This window comes from Acomys minous (assembly GCF_964271855.1).
Source record: "Acomys minous genome assembly, chromosome: 3".
NCBI lineage: Eukaryota > Metazoa > Chordata > Mammalia > Rodentia > Muridae > Acomys > Acomys minous.
Window position 1 is genome coordinate 44,535,049 of NC_140485.1, and position 20,588 is coordinate 44,555,636.

At 40.9% G+C, this 20,588-nt stretch overlaps 1 protein-coding gene across 1 annotated transcript in view; it reads left to right on the forward strand.

Annotated features, from left to right (window-relative positions):
- Positions 1-20,588, forward strand: part of PDHX (pyruvate dehydrogenase complex component X) — a 56,700-nt gene that overhangs the window by 2,900 nt on the left and 33,212 nt on the right. The window contains exon 2 of the mRNA XM_084775613.1: positions 15,567-15,647. Within this exon, the coding sequence (XP_084631739.1) occupies positions 15,567-15,647 (81 nt within the window). The remainder of the gene's footprint in view (positions 1-15,566; positions 15,648-20,588) is intronic.

The following is a 20,588-nucleotide window of genomic DNA, read 5'->3' on the forward strand; positions in this document are numbered from 1 at the left end:
TTTCAGCTGAAGTGCATATTGAGAAAGCAGAGTTGCTTGTCACTTGCTTGATTGCATAAGGGGACAAATGCCTATCAGGTTGTGGGCACGTGGCAGCCTACTTACACAGATGATGTCCTGAGTTGGACACATTCTCGAAATTCTGCCACATGGCCCATTCAGTCTTATTCAGTTCTGGTCATGCAATCCTGAATTTATTTTACATTCTTATTTTCACAGTACTTACAGACTACTTGGGAGAGATAAACAACAAAGACAGTGGTATATGTAGTGAGCCCTTGGAAGAAAGTTTATGATGATGAAGCAAGGTGTTCCTGGAGGAAGAAGTGGCAGTCCTTGCAGGCTGAAGGCACAGCAGAAACCCCTAGAAAACACACGCTGTGGTTACAGAATGATACAGCACTTGGAATTTCTCTGTTGCTATGCTTTTAGAAAAGATAGGATTTGGTTTACATTTTAAAAAATTATATTTATTCATTTATTTGGGTAGGGATAGGATGTATTTGGAGGTCAGAGGACAGTTTGTGGGAAGGAGTCTCTTCTCTCTCCTTCCATCATGTGGATTCCAGGGACTGGACTCAGGTCATCGTCCTTGGCTGAAAGCTCCTTTACCTGTTGAGCCATCTTGTCAGCCGGAGACTTGGATTTTCTAAGGTATTAAGCATTAGCCCAGACAACAAGGCGGAACATTGCTTGTGTTTTGTAACCACCTCTACTCATTCCTTTCATGTGGTAGAATTTGGATGTGTCCTCCAAAAACTGATATTTTAGAAATTAAACACCCAAATCCACTTGCTAATGATATTTCAGGGTAGAGTCTCTGGGAGGGTTAGAATTAGGTGACACCAGAAGAGTAGTGCCTCCATGATGGCACTAATGTCTTCTTAAAAAGAGGAAGTCACAGGTGTGGTGGCACACGCCTGTCATCCCAGCACTCAGGCAGAGGCAGGCAGATCTCTGTGAGTTCGAGGTCAGCCTGGTCTGTTAAAAGCAAGTCCAGGCCAGGCAAAGCCAGGGCAACACGGGAAACCCTGTCTCGAAAAAATGAAAAACAAAAAAGAAAAAGAAAAAAGTGGAAGTGAACCTCAAACCTGCCGCTCCCCAAGACCAGCTCCGGGAGCAGCGAAGAGCAGCGAAGAGCTGGATCCGCGGTAGGGAGACTTGAGCAGGCGGTGATGGCTGGTTAAGGGAAAACAAGCATTGGGTGAACAACTAGCTAGAGGAACTAGGTGTTGAGGGGAGGTTGAGGAACGGAGGAAAAGGAAATACTCGGAGACTCAGGCATATGCGGTACAAGCTGAAGGTCTCAAAGCCCCGAGAAGATTTCTGTCTGTCTCTGTCTTGCTGTCTGTCTATTCCACTATCTCCTTGCTTGCTCTTGCCCATCTTTCTAATTTTCTTCTTGCTGTTCCCCATCTCACTGTAGCTTACTCTCTCATGTCTCTTACTTGCTTGCCCCTTTTCCTCCTTGGGCCAAGCCCAGTATTTTATTGAAATGAAGTTCAATTTTTTTTCATTACAGATGACATCATGATTTTTTTTCATCGTTACAATCACTAGGGCAATGAAAAATCAACAGAGTAACAAGGAAATACACAAAGTTCTGTAACCTACAACAAAGCATACAATAAAAATCAATTAATTTTCAAGCAATAGTCAGCATGACCTGATCGTAATTTTTTAAGCAATACACAGGAACGTTTAATCATAAATTTTCCCAGGCTAAAGCCAGTTTCTTTACAAGATGGTCATAGCAACATAGCTTGAGCTAAATATTTTCTAAAGAAAAAACTGATTTACTTCCAGTCCCAAACCAACAGGTATGCTATCCAAGCCTAGCCTAACTGCCAAGGGGTCCTCTATTGTAAAATATCTGTAAAGCATGATGTTCCAAGCCCACCTTCTATTGTTCTCAAAGGAGATTCTAAGGAAACGTTTCTACAGGTAGCAGCATCTAGCCAGGCACTGTTCTGTCAAGGTCTTAACTTACATACATGCAGTTTCTGCTTGGGTGCTCACAGTCATAGCAAAAAAATTGTATCATTGTCTCAAGCCTTTGGCCAGATGCCCTCTTTCAACATTCTCTGTGGGAAAAAGTTTCAATTATAAATACATGGGTAGGTAAAGTGTGTGTGTGTGTGTGTGTGTGTGTGTGTGTGTGTGTGTGTGTGTGTGTGAGAGAGAGAGACCATAGTAAAGCCAGTGAGTCTAAGTCTTGACTCAGGTGAAGATATGGGTTAAGGTCGCTCATGCATTTAAGATCATGAGACCACCTGTCCCAACACATAAACACTGCCTCTGCTTTCCTTTGTTTAGACTCCTGAAGTGAAAGTACTTCCCTTGTCATTTAAATACCTCTCTCCCAAGTCTTTCCATATAATTGAGAGAATCCAAATGGGAAATAGTGCATCCTACAAGGTAATTGGAGGAGGATTTAATAGGTGACTTTTTTGTATGTGTAAATTTAGGGTACTGCTCCTGCTGCCTAGAGCAATGGTTCTGAACCTCGAGGGCCTTTTGGGGTTGAAGGACCCTTTCACGGGCGGTCACCAAAGATCATCGGGAAACACAGATGTTTACATTATGATTCATAACAGTAGTAGCAAGATTACCGTTATGAAGTAGCAACGAAAATAATGTTATGGTTGGAGTCAGCGCAGCATGAGGAACTGTGTTAAAGCATTGCAGCATTAGGAAGGTTGAGGACCACTGGCCTAAGGGAGCCAGCTGCGAACACCTCTGAGATGCTGTGTCCTACAGTAAAGAATGCAGCCACCCCCTGGTAACCCCACAGGAAGCAGGGAGCTGGAGAAGGGCTACCCAGATTTCACTTTTCTCTCCTTTCAGTTTCCTGACTATACTGCTTATTGGCTGAACTCAGCTAGAGGCCAAGTGCAAGGAAGCTAGCTGATGTAACCCACTCAGTATAGTGTGGAGAAGGACAAATAAAGGACAGCCCCCACATCACTGAGTTCTTCCCCTCAGCATTACACTTTGTTTCTTCTATCATTTTAATATTTAAACAGTAACCACTGTATATATATATATATATATATATATATATATATATATATATATATATATATATATATAAGTTCCCATGCTAAAGTGTGGAGTAATCCACATACAAGGTCTATACTTGGAGAAGTCAAGTGTAGCGCCTATGGGTTGTACCTGTAGAGCAGTAACCACAGGGCTTCACTCTGCAGCCCGGGCTGGCCTTGAACTGAAGATGTCTGTCAGATACATAGAGACTTACTCTTTACGTAGAAATAAACAAGCATGCTCATCTTCTATAAAAGTTGCCTTAGTCTTTACTAAATGATATTACACTTATTTAAACTAGATATCTTTATAATTGTGTGTATTGTGAGCACATGTACATGTGGAGGTCAGAGGATAACCTCAGACTCATTCCCCAGAACCCTTCTATCTTTATGTTTGAGACAGGGTCTCCCTGGCCCAGAGCTTCTCTGGGAAGGCTAGACCAGCTGGGGTGGCCTTTCAGGGATCTGGCTCCGTCTCCCAACCCTCTGTTGCTGGGGTCACAAGCATGTGCCATGGCACCTGACTCTTGCTTTTGTTTTAAATTATTATTTATTTTATTTTTAATAAACTATTATTTATTTTATTTTTAGATCATGATACAATTACATCATTTCCCCCTTCTGTTTCCTCCCTTCAAATCATCCCATATGCCCCTCCTTTCTATCTTTCAAATTCATGGACTCTGTTCTGTTTTCATTAATGGTTGTTCTCTCTTGTCTCTGTCTCTCTGTCTCTGTCTCTGTCTCTGTCTGTCTGTCTCTCTCTCTCTCTCTCTCTCTCTCTCTCTCTCTCTCTCTCTCTCTCTCTCTCTCTCAGCAGTTGGTGTGCCCTGTCCTGGGGGAAGTCTGTTCCCCTGTGTCAGCATTCCGTAGTTGTCTATAGTTGTTGGTGTGTGGTTGAGGCCTCATGGTTTCCCACATCCACTTTGGCATGACTGTTGTCCCTGTTCAGTTCTGTTCAGGCAGTCATATTGGTGAGACCTTATGGGCGTAAGTTCTGTCATTACTAGGAGATGTAATTTCCCAGGAAAACTCCTGACTCTTACGGTCTTTCTGCCCCTCTTCTGAAATGTTCTCTGAGCCTTAGGTAGGGGAGTTGTTTTGTAGATGTTTCCACTGGATCTGGGCTCCAAATCTCTGCATTTTGATTGGTTGTGCATTTGTGTAATGGTTTCCATCCGTAGCAAAGAGGAGTTTCCTCCTTGAAGGGTAAGAACTATACTTACCTGACAAATACATTTAGTAACGTGGCAGTTGTAGGTTCTCTTCCAAGATCTAAGTCACCAGCCCTGGGTTTCCAGTACCAGACATGACTTTCCTCTTGTTGAGTAGATCTTAAGTCTAGTTAGAGAGCTGTTGGTTACCCTAGTATACATGCCATGAGGTGTGCATGCACTGCTGCACCCTCCGGCTTATTGTGCTGTGCTAGTCCTTCCTGTGGTTTATAGGTGTCATAGCTGGGTAGGACTAGTGGTCGCTTCCCTCCTTTGGAAGCTTGCATGGCACCTTTTTGGTGTTGTGAAAGCTAGTTCTCATGGAGGAGGCTTTCAGGGGCTATGTCTGAAGTCCATGGTGTCTTCAGCGATAGGGACTTACCTTCCACCTCAGGGAAAGGAGGTTTGCAGGGGATGGGGGTGGGGTTCCAAAGACAGTAACAATAGTCTGTAATGTTTTGGCAGTCTCCTGGACAGCCCTGACCAAAAACTCAAGACGGCTTCTCATAACTGGTGTTAGGTTTTGTTAGGTTGTCTTTGGCTCTTGGAGGGAGTTTTGTCAGCTCAGATGAGGAAACTTTATTCAAGCTAGATATGTATTTTTACACAGACGACAGACTTCTGTATTATAGGGTGGTTTTAGTCTTTTGGTTTTGGGCAGGGTAGGTTAGTTAATAGCATGATTTTTTCCCACCATGTTATTAGCATGATTTTTTTCCCACCATGATGGTCTTGTACTGACCCTCTGAGTTGTAATCAAGCCTTTAACTAAATGCTTTCTATTATGAGTTGCTTTGGCCATAGCATCTCTCCTAGCTATAGGAAAGGAACTAAGACACCTAGCTATTGTTACTAGAGCAGCAGTGACAGGGGTGAGCAATATCTGTGGGGTAGGATGCTATATGACAAATTTATTTTAGCTTTTTGAGACATTTCCACACTGATTTCCGTAGTGGCTGTACCATTTTGCAGTCCCACCAACAGTGAGTGAGGGCTCCCTTCTCACCCTCTCCAGCATTGGTTATTGGTTGTTTTGTTGATCTTTGCCATTTGACTGGTAAGATGAAATCTCAAAGTTGTTTTAATTTTCATTTCCTAATTGCTAGGGGCAATGAGCATTTTTTGAGATATTTCTTAGCTTTTTTCTTTTCCTTTTGACAGCACTCAATTCAGATCCCAGGGCCATTTTTTAATTTAATTCTTTGTTTATTTTTAGTTCATTATTTATTCTGGATTTAATCCTCTGTTAGGTGTATAGCTGGCAAAGACTCTCTCCCATTCTCTAGGCTTCCTCTTTACTTGGTGATTGTGTCTTCAGCTTTTTAGTTTTATGGAAAGCCATTTGTCAGTTGTTGGCCTTAATTCTCGGGCAAATGGAATTTGGGAAGTCCTTTCCTACACTTGTATCACATAGGGTACTGGCTATATTTTCTTCTAGCAGTTTTAGGTTTCACAGTTAGGTCTTTGATCTGTTTGGAGTTAGTTTTGTCCCAGGTGTTAGATGTGGGTCTAATTTCATTCTTCTGCTAATGGGCATCTGGTTTTCACAGCACCAATGTTTGAACATGCTCTCTTTTCTTCAGTTTATGTTTTTAGCATCTTTGTCAGACATTTAGTGGTTGGAGTTACATGTCCTTGTGTGGAGGTCTACAACTTTGGTCTACATGTCTACATGTCTGTTTGTGCTGGTATATTGTTTTAATTACTGTGGCTCTCTCCAGCATTGTTCTTTTTGTTCAGAGTATTTTTGGGGGGGGCATCTATCCAAGGTCTTTTGTGGTTCCATATAAACTCAAGATAGGTTTTTTTTTCTGTGAAAAATGAGATGGAGATTTTGATTGGGATTATACTGAACCCCAAGTAAATAGCTTGTAAAATGGTCATTTTCACAATATTAACCCATGAGTGTGAGGTGTCTTTCAGTTTTTAGTGTCTTTTCTCCATCTCTTTCTCTAGAGGCTTAAAGTTTTCATGTAGAGGTGCTTCATTTCCTTGGTTAGGCTTATTCCTATTTTATTTTCTTTGATACTGTTGTGAGTGAGAGTGTGTCCATGATCTTTTCTCTCTTTGTTTGTGGTTGGTGTGTAAAAATGCCGTTAATTTGTGCAAGCTGATTCTGTATCGTGCCACATTGCTGAATTTATTGTTTGTAGAAGTTTTCTGGTAGGCACTTTAGGATCTCTAGTGTAAGTGTTATCTAGTGTAAGGATAGTTTGGCTTTTCCTTCCCTATTTCTATTCCTTTCATTTTCTTTTCTTGCCTTATTGCTCCAGCGACTAGTTCCAGCATAATACTGAGGTGGAGTTGGGAGAGTGACATCCCTGTCCAGTCCTCACGCAGGTGGAATTGCTTCGAGCTTTCTTCCAATTAGGATGATGTTGGCTATGGTTTCTCATATATAGCTTTTATTATGTTGGGATATATTAGATTCCCTTTAGTCCTAAGTTCTATTAATAATTTTATCATGAAGGCATACTGGATTTTGTTAAAGGCTTTTTCTGTGTCCGTTGAGATGATCAAGTGATTTTTGTCTCTAAGTCCATTTATGTGGTTTATTACATTCATTGACTTGTATATATTGAGTCATCCAGCATTTCACTTGGCTATGATAAGTGGCCATTTTTGTGTATGTCTGTATTCTGTTCATAAGTATTTCATCAAGCATGTTGTAAGCTCTTTCTATCAGGGAGATTGGCCTATAGTTTTCTTTTTGTTGTTGTGTCTTTACCTGGTCAGAGTCATTAGACTCTGATTTTAGAGGAATTTGAGAGTACTCCTTCTGTTGCTATATTTTGAATAGTTTAAGGACTGACTGTAGATTTTTTTTTCCTTTAAACTGGAGGGATTTTATTACTATTTGAATCTCCCCATTTGAACTTGTTATGTGTCTGTTTAGGTTGTTGACTTCTTTGGTAGTTTGGCCATTCCAGAAATTTATCCATTTCTTTAAGGTTTCCCAGCTTATTGGGAGTGCAGGTTTTTAAAGTATTCCCTTGCAATATTCTGAAAAATGTTTTGGTGTCTGTTGCAATGTTTTCCTGCTCATTTCTGATTCGGTTAATTTAAGTCTTTTATTTCTTTCTTTTGCTTAGTTGGGCCAAGGGTCTGTCAGTGTTGATTATCTTCTCAAAGGATCAACTCTTAGATTCATTGATTCCTTGTATTGTTTTCTTGGTTCTCTGTCACTGATTTCTGCAAAGCATGTGATGACCTGGCTGGCCCTGGGTTCTGGAGGTCTGAGCTCAGGTCCGCATGCTTTAGTGCTCCCCCAACCACACCGCCTCCTCTGCCCTTCTTTTTGATTTATTATCAATAAATGTTTGACTTACATACTTCTTTTTGAGATATAGCCTCTTGACCCCCAACTCTCAGTGCACCCTGGAGCCATGGATAATCTTGAACTCCTGGGACATAGGCATGCACCACCATGCCCAGTGCTAATACACTTATTTTATCAACCTTGTAAAATGTACCTGGGGCTTCATAAAAATTTCTCAGATGCAAGGGGGCTGTGAATGGGGAAAAATTAAGAAGCCCTGCCGAGGAAGTCTATAAGGCCACCCTAAGGTACTGTTGTAGCTTAAAGGCCCCGCTCATGTTGTATTACTCTGCAGTCCAGTCCTTAGCTAAACTAGCGGTGCCTGCCATGTTCCTTTGCATAAGGGTTTCCTTTATCTGGGCCTCTGCTCTTCCCCTTGCCGGGCTTTGTCTGCCTAACACAGATTTATTTATTTATTTTTATTTTTATTTTTTATTTTTTTTTTCACAGTTTTTTTTTTTGTTTGTTTGTCATGCCACAAGAAAGCATGTAACAAAATTTATCATTTTAACTACTGAAGTCCTGTTTTGGTGCATTGACATTGTCATGTCATTACCGCCTGTCCCTAGAACATGTTTGTCATCGCATTCTGAAGTTGCCCATTAAACAGTAGTTCCCTACCCCTGCTTTCTCCAACTCCGGTAATGGCTCAGCTACTTTCTCTGAAACACTCTGTCAGTGCCGTTTACCCTTTCTTGTCTGACCTCTCACATTATGTAATGTTTTCAGGCCTCGTCTCTGTTGTTACAGGTATTTGAGTCACCATGTTAAGACAGTCGTTTGAGACATTTTGGTCTGTTCTTTTGCTGGTTTTTCCTGAGGGCTGCCTTGAGTTAGGAGTGTGGGTGGACACGTATCTGCTCACATCCCTGCATTCAGTCTTAGACTATTTGCTGACAAGTGGAGTCACTGCATCCTATGGTAATTCTTTGAGTACTTTTGTAAGTGATCACTTAGTTTTTCTCCATACTGATAGCACTATTTTACATTTTCTCAGCACACCACAGAGTGCTGATTTTTCCACATTGTCTTTTGCTTCTTATTTTTTTACAGTTCCCATCTTGATGGATATTAAATGGTAATGATTTTGTAGTTGTTTTGCTTTTTGACGAGTCCCAGCTGTCACAGAGCTATGGTTTCATAGCATGTTTTACTATAACCAACTACTGGGATTTTTATATTTCCATCTGAAATATATAAAATCCGTTTGAAGTCCAAATTCTGGTTTTGCCTCAGTCTAGGTTGGCAAAACAAACCACTCCATGGACATTTGTCAAACTCCTAATTTGGCCTCTAGCTCTGGTAGCCAGTAGTACGATCGTATTGAAGGTGAAACACTTGCCAGTGGTTTTAATGAGAGATACAGCTGGCACAGAGATGAAATGGAGCAGGCGCGGGGGTTAATGTAGCTTAGCTGAGAGAATATGACTGGATGAGGGGAGAGTTTAGGCTGGGAAGGTGAAAGGCACACGTGACTCCACCTCTCATGACTCCAGGGAAGAATTGTGAAGTTCTTGAATACTGCAGGGTATTTCAGTGAACCAGCCAACTGCCTGGACACCTCAGAATGCATCTTCCAAGTGCCTGTCAAATGGCTGCCTGTCAATCCTAAGTAGTTGTGACTTAGTCCTCTCCAGAGCAGTGCCATATTTTGATGAAAGTCTGCATTGTGGTTGTAGAGAAGAAGAAATGGGAGTACAGAGTAATAAAGCAGCATACAGCTGATGGGACTGTAATTGGGTGGGTCCTACTCGCTAGTCTTGCTGCTTTTAAACATTAAATATTTTATTAATGTGTATATACTTTTAAAAAAGAAAACAGTTCATTTAGCACAGCAATGCATACATATAATTTATGCCAAATACCCATAATGGCTTTAACCCCATAGTAGACCCTTTTGAGGTCCATAACCCCATAGTAGATCTCTGCCCTGTGCCTAGCGCTTCTCCAGTCATCTTCCTTACAAGCCAAGGTTACTACTCGGTGTAGCTGTTTTGTATTTTCAAGTTTATTTCATAAACACTGCTTGTACTAAGCACACACTGTGTGCCCCAGTGGATCCATATGGATCCTCATATATGATCCATCCCATATTTTGAAGCTTGTCACCTTTGTTTTATATTTCCTGCATGAATTGCTGTCCTGAAGTATTTTTTGATTCCACAAACGTCACACCAGCAAATGTTTCAGAATCCCTTCCAGAGAAGAGAGTCCCTGGCATGCTGTTCAATGGGATGGGGTTGTTTCCTAGCACTGGGCTGAGATTTCTAGTCACTCAGTGTCCTCCTGGTTCACGCAGCTCATCCCTGACTTAGGTTGCAGCTTTGTAGGGTCTTTTTAGTCAGTTCTTAGGCAACTCTTTACTTTTCTACTTCCAAAATTGTATGCTTTGTTCTCCACTTTCTTAATGGTTTCCATTTTCAAAATGACAAAAACGAGGACATTTCCCCCTCTGTTAGATGGTTTGGGCAAGGGAATGAGCTTCCATAAATTTAATACAAAACTTACTTTTGAAGGAATAATTAAAAATACCTGTAATAACACTACTGACTAGAACTGAATAGTTTCATTTGGGGTGCATTGTTTTAGTCTTTGCTTAAGTGCAAACAGTAGGTCATAACTGGAAGCTAGCATGCCAGGCAAGACCTATAGCAGCTGTTTTCATAATACTTTTGTATATTTGCTTCCGTCACAGCCTGTAGATGTCTCAGTCTATTCTACCAGCACCACAGAAAATGTGTGGTACAAGAAAAGCCAGCAAGCAGTCATTTACTTTAAAATCATATTGAAATTTCCTTTATTCACTGCTGCCCTTCCTTCTGCTATACTCCATTCAGCCTGCAGGTGGCAGGATTGCCTTATTTGTACAGCAGTTTTAAAGATGCCTTTGACCGTGGCTTCCTGCATCGGAGCTAAGAAAGTGCTGGGCAATTTACTTTTGTCTTCGCCTATTCATTTTTTTGTGTTTGTGCTTAGGTTACAGTTTAGTAAGTGGGCTGGAGCGTGCCACTTGGCTGTACCATATGCAAACCGCTCAGTGTTCTTAATTACGTTCATTATTGTAATGGAGCTTAGGTCGGCTTCACCTTAATACCATGAAGCAATTTGCTCTGCATTTGTATTTTAAGAGTTTCTTTATATTAATTCTCTGTTAATCCAGTGGCCTTTTAGAATGCCAGTATATTATGAATTTAAAATCTTCACTATAATTGATTTTGTTGAAATATGAGTCTCATTGCTAAGGTAAAAATATACATTAGAAAGAATAAATTAGAGTCAGATTATTGTGCCACATTTAAAAGTCAGACTTTTGATGCAGGAAAATTAACAGAACAGATTTGAAGAACTAAGGAATGTACTTCGGTTTGGTGATAGGTTGTTCATGCGGCTCACTGTACATCAGGCAACAGCATTTCAAGCAGCTGCCATTTCTTGTGTTGTTCTTATAAGACAGAAAGACAGTAAAATAGTTTAATAGTTTGTGAGACGTTTATATTAGAAGTTAGTGTTTCAGCCGGGTGTGGTCGCTCGCCTTTAATCTCAGCACTCTGGAGGAAGAGGCAGGCGGATCTCTGTGAGTTGAAGGCCAGCCTGGTCTACAAAGCAAGTCCAGGATAGCCAGGACTACAAGAGAAACCCTGTCTGGGGGGAAGAGGGGACAAAAAAACAAGAAGTTAGTGTTTCAAAATAAGATACAAGAAACATACAACACCATAGTCATCTTAAATTTGTTTTAAGTATTATTTTAAATAAACTCGTACAACCAGTTGAGCAAAATCCTGGCTTGCTTTATTCTCGTATTTCCTCTATTCTCACTGGTAGGCAAGTCGGAATTAGAAGGAAATAGTTGGCGCACACTTCACAGCCTCCCCAGTGTCGCAGGAGCGGTGTGATGGACTGCACACTGGAATGAAGAGGGAGGGCCGTAAGTCATGCCTCATGCAAATTAGATAGTATAGGTGCAGCTTAACCCCATTCCGGGGAACTAAGAAGACACGGACCGTTCTCATAGTGTTGATAGCAGCCACAAGGCAAACAGTTATGTGTAGGCCTGGTACCTAAAGCCTAGTTTATGATTGTGGAGTTACTTTCCTCAGTAGGAAAAAAAATTACACACACACACACACACACACACACACAAATTACACACACGTACACGCATGTGTGTTTGGGAAATAAGTATATAATGTTCTAATTAAAAAGGACCTATTAGGATGAAGCATATGCTCTTGTTAATTGATTAATACTCATGGTTTGAAATGGTATTTCTAGCAGGCAAGTCTGTGGAGTAATCAGAATATATGACGACACGTTTTACTCCCTGTAATAAGCCAGCACAATCCGTCAGGAGACAGCACTGAATAATGGCAACATCCAGAATATCTTTGTGTGGTTTTTGTCACCTTCACGGAGAGTGAGGAGAGTGATCTACTGCAGGATTTTTACATTTCATTGTCATTATTCAGGGACGTACCTCCAGTTCACCCATAAAGGGTGACTGTGTGAAGAATGGTTATGAATTTTTATTTTTACATTTAAAATAAAAATCTTGGAGGTCTTCGTGTTTGTACCTTGAGAAATAATGCTTAATAAATGCAAACATTTCATAATATAGTCTTTATTGTCAGGAGTCATGGAAATGTGAAGGTCTCTTGGGTGAGAGATTATCATAGGAGATAAATAAGATAGCATCTGAACCAAGTGTAAAAACACTGAAGAGTCTCTGTTTTGAGAGAAGTGATTTAATATTTGTCATAAATTAGGATATGATTGCGGAATACTATGTTCTTTTATTTCACCTCTCTGAAGTGGAATTCTGTTTGGCAGATTAATATATGTATGATCACGACATATTCTTTCCCATAATGCCAGGCTTGAGCTTTTCAAAAAGAGCAATGTAGTAGGACTCTTTTTAAAGCTATGCCTTTTTTTAGAGCGAGGCTCGCTTCTTACATTATGCTATTTGGAAGTAAGGGTGCTTTTTTTTCTTTTTCTTTTTGAAAGCATATATGCCCCTATGAGTTTAAAAAATTAATGTTGAAAGTTGAGCTTAATAAACATTCTTTCATTTGTTTAGTATGCTGTGAAAAAAGGTAATTAGCATCTAGCATAATCAGATTTTAGAACTCATTTTACATGCTGGAGAGATGGCTCAGAAGTTAAGAGCATTATTGTCTGTTCTTCCAACAGTCCTGAGTTCAGTTCCCAGAAACCACATGAGATCTGGCGCCCTCTTCTGGAGTGCAGGTGTACACACAGGCAGAATACTGTAAAAACAGTAAATAAGTAAATCTTTTAAAAAAAATCATTTTACTTCAAAACGTGTTTCATGTATTAAGTTTTGAACACTTTCTAAAATGTTTCATAACTACAAGTGTACAATCATTACCATTTGGAATTATACTTGTATTACTTCAATAGGTTTTCATTCACACACGTGTGTCCTTTCTTAAAAGACTGAGGTACATTGTGTGTGTGTGTGTGTGTGTGTGTGTGTGTGTGTGTGTGTGTGTGTTCTCTATAAGTAGACTCCTATTTTCAGGTGACTTAAGACTTTGATGGTCTCCAAATTGATAACAGTATATTGAGATGGAACATAAACCTTTGTATTATTTCTGCCTATCTGGAATCCTAATGTGCTGCTTTTAGTGCATAAAGATTTGTTTTATTAAGAAAAAACCTTTTAAGAGCTGTTTTGTAGTTGTGATTTGTATCTCAGCTAGAGTTTGCTTTGGAATTAAATGAAATTATTGGTGATAGTCAATAAAAGCTAGGGTGGAAAAGAACTGGACGGCATGTATTCTGAATTATTTTTTCAAATAACTGTTCTTTAATAATAAATTAGGAGACCCATTCGATCTATTTTTCCCTTCATTTTCTTAAATTTTATTTTGCATATGGGAATTCTAACTGCCTGTATGTCTGTGTACCATATGTATGCCTGGAGCCACCAAGGCCAGAGGAGATCATCAATACCCTGAAACTATAGTTATTACATATGAGTATAAGATTTCGTGTAGCTTCTGGGACTCAAACCAAGGTCCTCTGGAAGAATGACAGTGCTCTTACCCACTGAGCCAGCGCTCCAGCCATATCTATACCCATTCTCTGTTTCTAACACACTGAAATTAGCTGCTTTCTCCTGCATTTGAGACACTCATCCTCACTTGTAAAAGTGCTTTTCTTCGTACTACAGTTCTGTATGCCCAAGGTAAAGGTATGTTAGGTATTTTGTTAGACTTATGAAGAATGCTGGAGTTGATACGTCTGGTTTGCTGTAGTTGATTACTTGGTCCTTGAGCATTTAAGGGGCATTAAGGGACACAGAGACATATACCATAACACAGTAGGCACACTAGCCTTGAGTTAGGCAGGAAGACTGAAGTCTCTTACTATGATCTGTAAATTGAAAATGGGAACAGCTCTAAAAATGCCTTTAATGCCAGCATTTGGCAGGCAGAGGTAGGTGGATCTCTGTGAGTTTGAGGCCAGCTGGTCTACCAGCAAGTCCAGGACAGCCAGGGCTACACAGAGAAACCCTGTCTTTAAAACAAAAATAAATAAGTAAAGGAAGGTAAGAAAAGAAGAAAAGAAGGAAAGAGAAGAAGGAGGAGGAGAAAGGAGAGGAAGAAGAAGAAGAAGAAGAAGAAGAAGGAGAAGAAGGGGATGTTGATAGAAGTGTGGTTTAGACTCATCATTGGGCTATTAGGAGTGGTCATTCTACTTTTCCAGCTTTTTAAAACTGATACCAGTTGAAAGTAAGGTGAATTGTGGAGATCAGATGAGTAGGTAGAGTCAGAACGCTAATGACTTGTTTGGAGTAGGGAAAGGCTTAAGATCTGAGGTTATCTGTGGCTGGACTTGGTTGGACTTCTTAGTTCAGCCCTGTATTTATTATTAGACTTTGGGCTTTTTGGTTGTAGGCAGGAAGTTGTGTGAATTGCTGCCTCAAGCCTACACAGCTCCAATGATTGGAACAGAAAGATATGACTGTGGACCTGCCTCTGAAGGGGGATTGAGTAACATCCAGCCCATGGAAGGCCTGAGAGGAAAACACAATTCCATAGACAGAAATTTATTTAAAAAAAAAAAAAAAAAGGACATAGCTCCTTATGCTTTCCCCAGTCTTTGAGCAGACAGAGGATTTCTTGACATTTGTTCATTTGTAAGGATTTAAAATGCTTTACAATGAAGCCATAGATATTCTCCATTTCAAACTATATAGAAGCAGTTTGGTTTCCAAAAGGAAATATTTAACCCCCTTAAACCTTTGTGTAAAATCCTCTTGCTTTCACCCATTAACAGAGAAAAGGAAACTAGTCTGTTCTCTTCACATTAGGAATGTGTGGCCTGCGCTGCAGTCTGTTGAGCGTTCATCGGGAGAGAAGACACTCTGTGGAAGACTTCTGGGACAGGCATTTGTTGCTCTGGTATTCTGCCAGAATAACTTTAAAGTCACATGCTCTTCCAATGAGGTTCTAAACAGTGAAGGCTCTTGGGAAGGTGCTGCATGGCTGTGTAGTGTCTCCTTTAGTCAAGGGTTGTCTCTTAACTGTGCTTCGCCGAGAGGTCGCGTGGGTCAAGGGGGTCGTAGGTTTCCCCTCTCAGTCACTCTTGGTGAGGCCAATGCTCCTGCTCACCCCTACTGGCCAGAACAGTTACAGATTGAATAGCATAGGATTAGGAGAAATTGTCTGATCTTGATTATCTTGCTGTAGGTCATTTGAACTCTGTCTTGATTTTGTTTCATGTATTTTGGTCATAAAAAAGGAGCTAAAAAATTCTGAATATTTAAGTATTAAACAAAGTTTTGTTTTTCATAGTCACTTCTTTTCCAATTTGGAATGCACTTTGGTGTATCCTTTCTCAACAGACTGAGGTACATTTTGTGTGTGTGTGTGTGTGTGTGTGTGTGTGTGTGTGTGTGTGTGTGTGTGTTTAGTATTTTTATGTGTGTTTGATTAATCTCTTCTGTTTCAATTGCAGCGGATCCTATTAAGATCCTAATGCCATCGCTGTCCCCTACAATGGAACAAGGGAATATTGTGAAATGGCTGAAAAAGGAAGGTGAGCAATTGTTCCTGATCTCTTCCTGGCTTACTTATTTGATTGTTTTGTTTCCAATGCATCTTGTATTTTATATAATTCATAATATAAAGGAAGCAGATGTCTTGCTTTGCTGGTTGGTGTAAATTTGTATAAATAAAAACTCCTCATATTGGTCTATTAGAGTTTTCTGGGTTTAACCATGTCTTTTTACTATCACATAATGGATAACTTTTTAAGGCTTTCCGTTCCAAGATTTAGTTCTTTTAGTGGCTTTTGGTTCCAAAATCGTTGTCCTGCTGCTTAACTTAGAACTTTGTTGGCCTTGTGTGTGTCTGCTTGTTTTCCTGGAACTAGCACGGCTGGGAAGTGCTTTCATTAGAAAGGACAAATAAGGATATAGGGACAACTCTTAAAAAGAAGCAACAGCCGCAGTGGAGGCCTGTTCACTACTTACCTGCCCGTAAGCCTCTGCAATCAAAACTGCGACAGGTGCTTCAAACTGGACTGCTGGCACTGAGTAGAAGGTAAACGTGGAGGTTTTGAGTTTGAAAAACACACAATGTTGTATTATGCCCAGACTAAATTATAAATAGGTCAGATAACATATAAAAATAAGAATATTTGTCACAAGTACTAGGAAAATGCTTGAGAGAATCCTCTGCAGCTGACAATGTGGCAAATCCCCAGCCTCTCAGAATCTATAGGCAAAAAGAGAACAAGTGTTAAATTGCATGAAAAAAACAATAATTTTGTAGGGCTTGAGAAAATGCTTGGTAGTTATGAGCACTGGCTGTTCTTCAGGGCACCCAGGTTTGAGTTCCAGCACCCACATGGTCCCTTACCACTGGCTGTCACTCCAGTTCCAGGGGATCAAACACTTTCTTCTGGCTTCCGTGGGCACCAGGCACACAAGTGGCACACATGCATATGTGCAGGCAAAACACTCATACATGTAAAGCAAAGAAATAATAACAATGTTGATAATAATAATAGAAATATTAACAATAATAATGTGTTTGTATAACAGAAAACATGGCAAACCAAATAAAAAGAGTGTAGTGACAAATTGAAAAAAGAATACTTATAGCTTATATCACAACATATGAGTATTTATTAAAAAATTAAATATATGAACAGGTGGGTTACCAAAAAAGGGCTCCAAATGACTCTTAAATACCGGGAGGGAAAAGATGCGTAGTCTGTGTACTGCTTTAAAAAAAATAAGCAAACAATTGCTTCTGAAATACCACGTTTCACTATACTTTAGAGAAATGTAGAAGTTTGACAAGCTGATCAACAGATGGGATGATGGAAGTGGGTGCTCTCAGATACACAGAGTGCAAAATATCTAAAGGCCAGGATCTCAGACTCTAGAAAAATTACATTTATATTTACTCTTTGGCCCAGCAGCTCTTTTTCCAGGGACATGTGTGTGTGTTATACTGGTAAAATAAGACAACGTGAGGCTATTTATTACAGCACTTTTAACAGAGGCAAAAAATGGAGGCAGTCCAGATGATGGCCAGGGTGAGATCTGTTTTGATTAACTTTTGCAACATCTTTAGCTATAAAGAAGTGAGCAGCATTCTTCTCAATGTTGTGCAGTGATGGTCAGTGAAAAACTGCAGGGTAGAGACAAGGATAGTGTTATTTATCAGAAAGAGTACACCCAGGCTTTGACAGCCAAGGACTGTGGGTACAGTTGGCAGTAGAGCACTTGCCTAGCAGGTGGGACGCCCTGGAATCAGCACCCAGAAAGGATAAGAGAGAAAAGCTTAAATATGAGTGCTGTAATGGAGAGGAGAGGGTAGGGGAGACAGAAAGGCCAAAAAGGTAGATGTCTCTGAATATAGGCTTGTTTTTCATAATATTTAATATGCCTTGGAAAAATACAGCAGGAAGGATGCCTGGGGCCCTAGAGTACCCTGTCAGCTCAGGAAGTGAGCACATGATCAAAACCTTAAGAGGACATCTTACAGACTTCAGGAGCCAAAGATGGCTTGTTTAAGGATCAATAAGGATGATTTGAAGCCTGAGTTTGCAGTAATATGAAAACTAATAGTAATTGGAAAACTTCAGAAGGTTCTGGGAAATCAACTCATTTTGAAACTAGTAATAAATGGAAAGACTCCAACAATTTTCCTCCATCTTCCCTCCAAACTGCAGCTGAGGATAACCAAATAATCAATGAGGGAAAAAAAAGTCTCCTTATTGGCGTACCTCACTGCTAAGGGAGGAAGAGTCACTCTCCTGCCACTGTATCACCGTTCCACAGTCTGTTATGAAATAGTGGTCATTGGTGGCTGCCAGCATCACGATAAGAGGGGCAGCCAGGAGGTCTGTGGATGCTAGTGTTAATTTACCTCACCTGTCATGAGGTGGTCCTGCCAGAACGTGAGCTGAGTGCTTGACTTAAGCCAGTGAGAAGTGGAACGTGTTTGCTGACACCATGAGTGGTTGTCGACCAGCCACAGACTGGGGAATGCTACAGGCCAGTTTCTTGAGCATATAACTTCAAGAGTGGTGCGCAGTTCATAAAAGACTTAAGAGACTAAGGCTGGTGTCTAGACCTTACTTTGATTATGATCCAAGCAAACAGAAGAGGCGTTTTAAACCCAGCTGGACTTTTCATGCTATGAAAGAACTGTTCTCTTCAGAAGTTTAGTGATGCCATAGTTGTCTCCAGGAGTAGTCGTACTTGAAACAGCTGTGTGTAAAGTGGTGCTGTGCCTGTGATTAGCTCTGAAATAACGCTGGTGGGAGCCTGAGGTTAGGGACAGGGATGGATGAAGCAAGGCTGGATGGATCTGGGTCTCTTGATGATGTGATTTCATTAACTTTCTTTACCACTTCCGTGTATGTCTGAAACTTAGTAGTAATATATTTAGAAGTTGTACTTAGAACCCTTGGAATATACTGTAAAGTGAGAAACCATTCCTGGCTCTTCAAACCACCAGATGAATTTGATTGCTGGTGTTCTTAAGTTACTAAGAATACTTGATACAAAACTGTCTTTAAACTTGTGCTTGTCTACTGTGTATAGCGGCCATTTCACCAGAACTCAAGTGTCTAGTATAAAGCTAGAAAAAAAAAGACTCATTATCCAGGTGAAAGAGGTGAGTGTGCTGTGGTTCTTATGACAGAGAAGGAAAAGAAGAAGCATTGCTGTGAAGGAAGTTGGGGAAGACCCTTTGTCTTCTGGGCTCTCTGCCTTTCCTTTTCCTTGGTAGTGAGACTGGCCCCTCCAGATGTTGTCCACAGGCCAGTGTCTCCTCACACACTTCCACCTTCACTTCCCTCCTCTTAATTCATGCTCCAACATGTTTAACTTTGAAGGAAAGAGAACAGATCTTGAGTCTATGTTCAGAATCACTAGATATACTGAGAAATTGTAGGCGACCAGGTGCATGCCCCCTGATGTTTGTGTTGGGGAATGGTCAAGCAAGTGTTTAAAAGGGACAGAGGAGGGAAGAGCAAGTGACTTAGCTCTGGCCAGGACTCTGAGGGTGCCCCCATGTGATCCAGTGAGCACAGATGTCTTCAAAGCAAACACTGCTGTTAACTGGTCCGATCTAGTGTTCATCAAATAGCATATGCAGCGTTTATGGCATGCACAAGGATTCCAAGTCTCACAGGGTTATGGTCTGACTCAGGAGGTCTAGCTGTTTGTGGTGTTACTTCTGCCAGTGATGACAAAGGGAGAGACCAGAAGAGAACTGGCAGGTCTTTAGTTGAGAACCCTGGCCAAATGAGCCTGGTGGGTTAGGAAAGGCAAGAAGATGCATGAAGAATGGGCCTCACAGCAGAAGTGTGGGCATTTGCATTGGGCTAGTATGAAGGTAAGGGGAACGGGACATTATGCCTCATGTGTCTCTGGGGAATGTGTTGGTGTGCTAGTGTGTTTTCTTCCCTGGTTATGAGCAGTTTGGACAGCCGCTGTGAGCAGTTCTAGCATTTGGGGAGAGCCAGAAATGTGAAATACGACAGAGATCCTGGAAGGCTTCACAGATGAGCTAGTCCCTACAGAATAAATGTACTGAAAAAAGGTGAGAACCCCTGAGAATCCACCCAGCGCAGGAAGTGGAAAGTGAGGCCATGTGCCCTACTGGGCTTGAGCTATAGATACGGAACTGCTGAGAAAGCGACAGAGATTTGAGCTGGTGAAGAGGCAGGGAAAAGGAAATCAATGGCTAAATTCCGGTTTGGATATGGTTGATTTTGAGATCCTCCTTAGACACTGAAGGTTTAATGTTCAGCTTGTTACAGGAATTGAAGTTTGAGCACAAGGTGTGGGCTGGCGATAGAAGTGCTAGCCATCAGGATGGGCAGTCACTGTCGTCTGGCTAACTGTGGAATAGGAGTGCCCATTCCCTTGCAACTTTGGACTTTGTGAGAACTTCCTGGCTGAGGCAAAGGGTCCTCAACTTTTAATGCCTTTGAAGCTATCCTGAGGGGACACAGCCTGTAATCCACGCACGATTCCAAAGTCAAGTCCCATTTGCTGAGAACTCAATCCCAAACTTAATAATGTGCTCCAGAAGCCATCATCTAGGAGTGAAACCCAGTAAGCATAGCCAAGGCTAGACCTCCAGGACCTGCCACGGTTAGAACTACTAAACTCAAAGAAAATATGTGAATTTGAACTTATTAAACCTACAAGAGAAGGAATTTAAAATGACAACACCAATGCTATACAAAAACACCAGGTGGAGAAAAGACCAAATGGAAGTTCTAGTCATGTCAAGTTGCCCATGAAAGTAGATAGCGCTGAAGGGTGGGTGAGCATGTGGTAAGACATACCTCAACAGAAGACTTATGAACTGCAGTACGAGGATACACAAGCAGGTGCAGCAGTGGGAGATTGGGAAGACAGAGTGGGACTGAGAAGGATAAGATAGACACATCCAATAGGGCTAAGGGGGAGGGTGGAAAACAAAACATCTTCACAGAAGCAGCTGG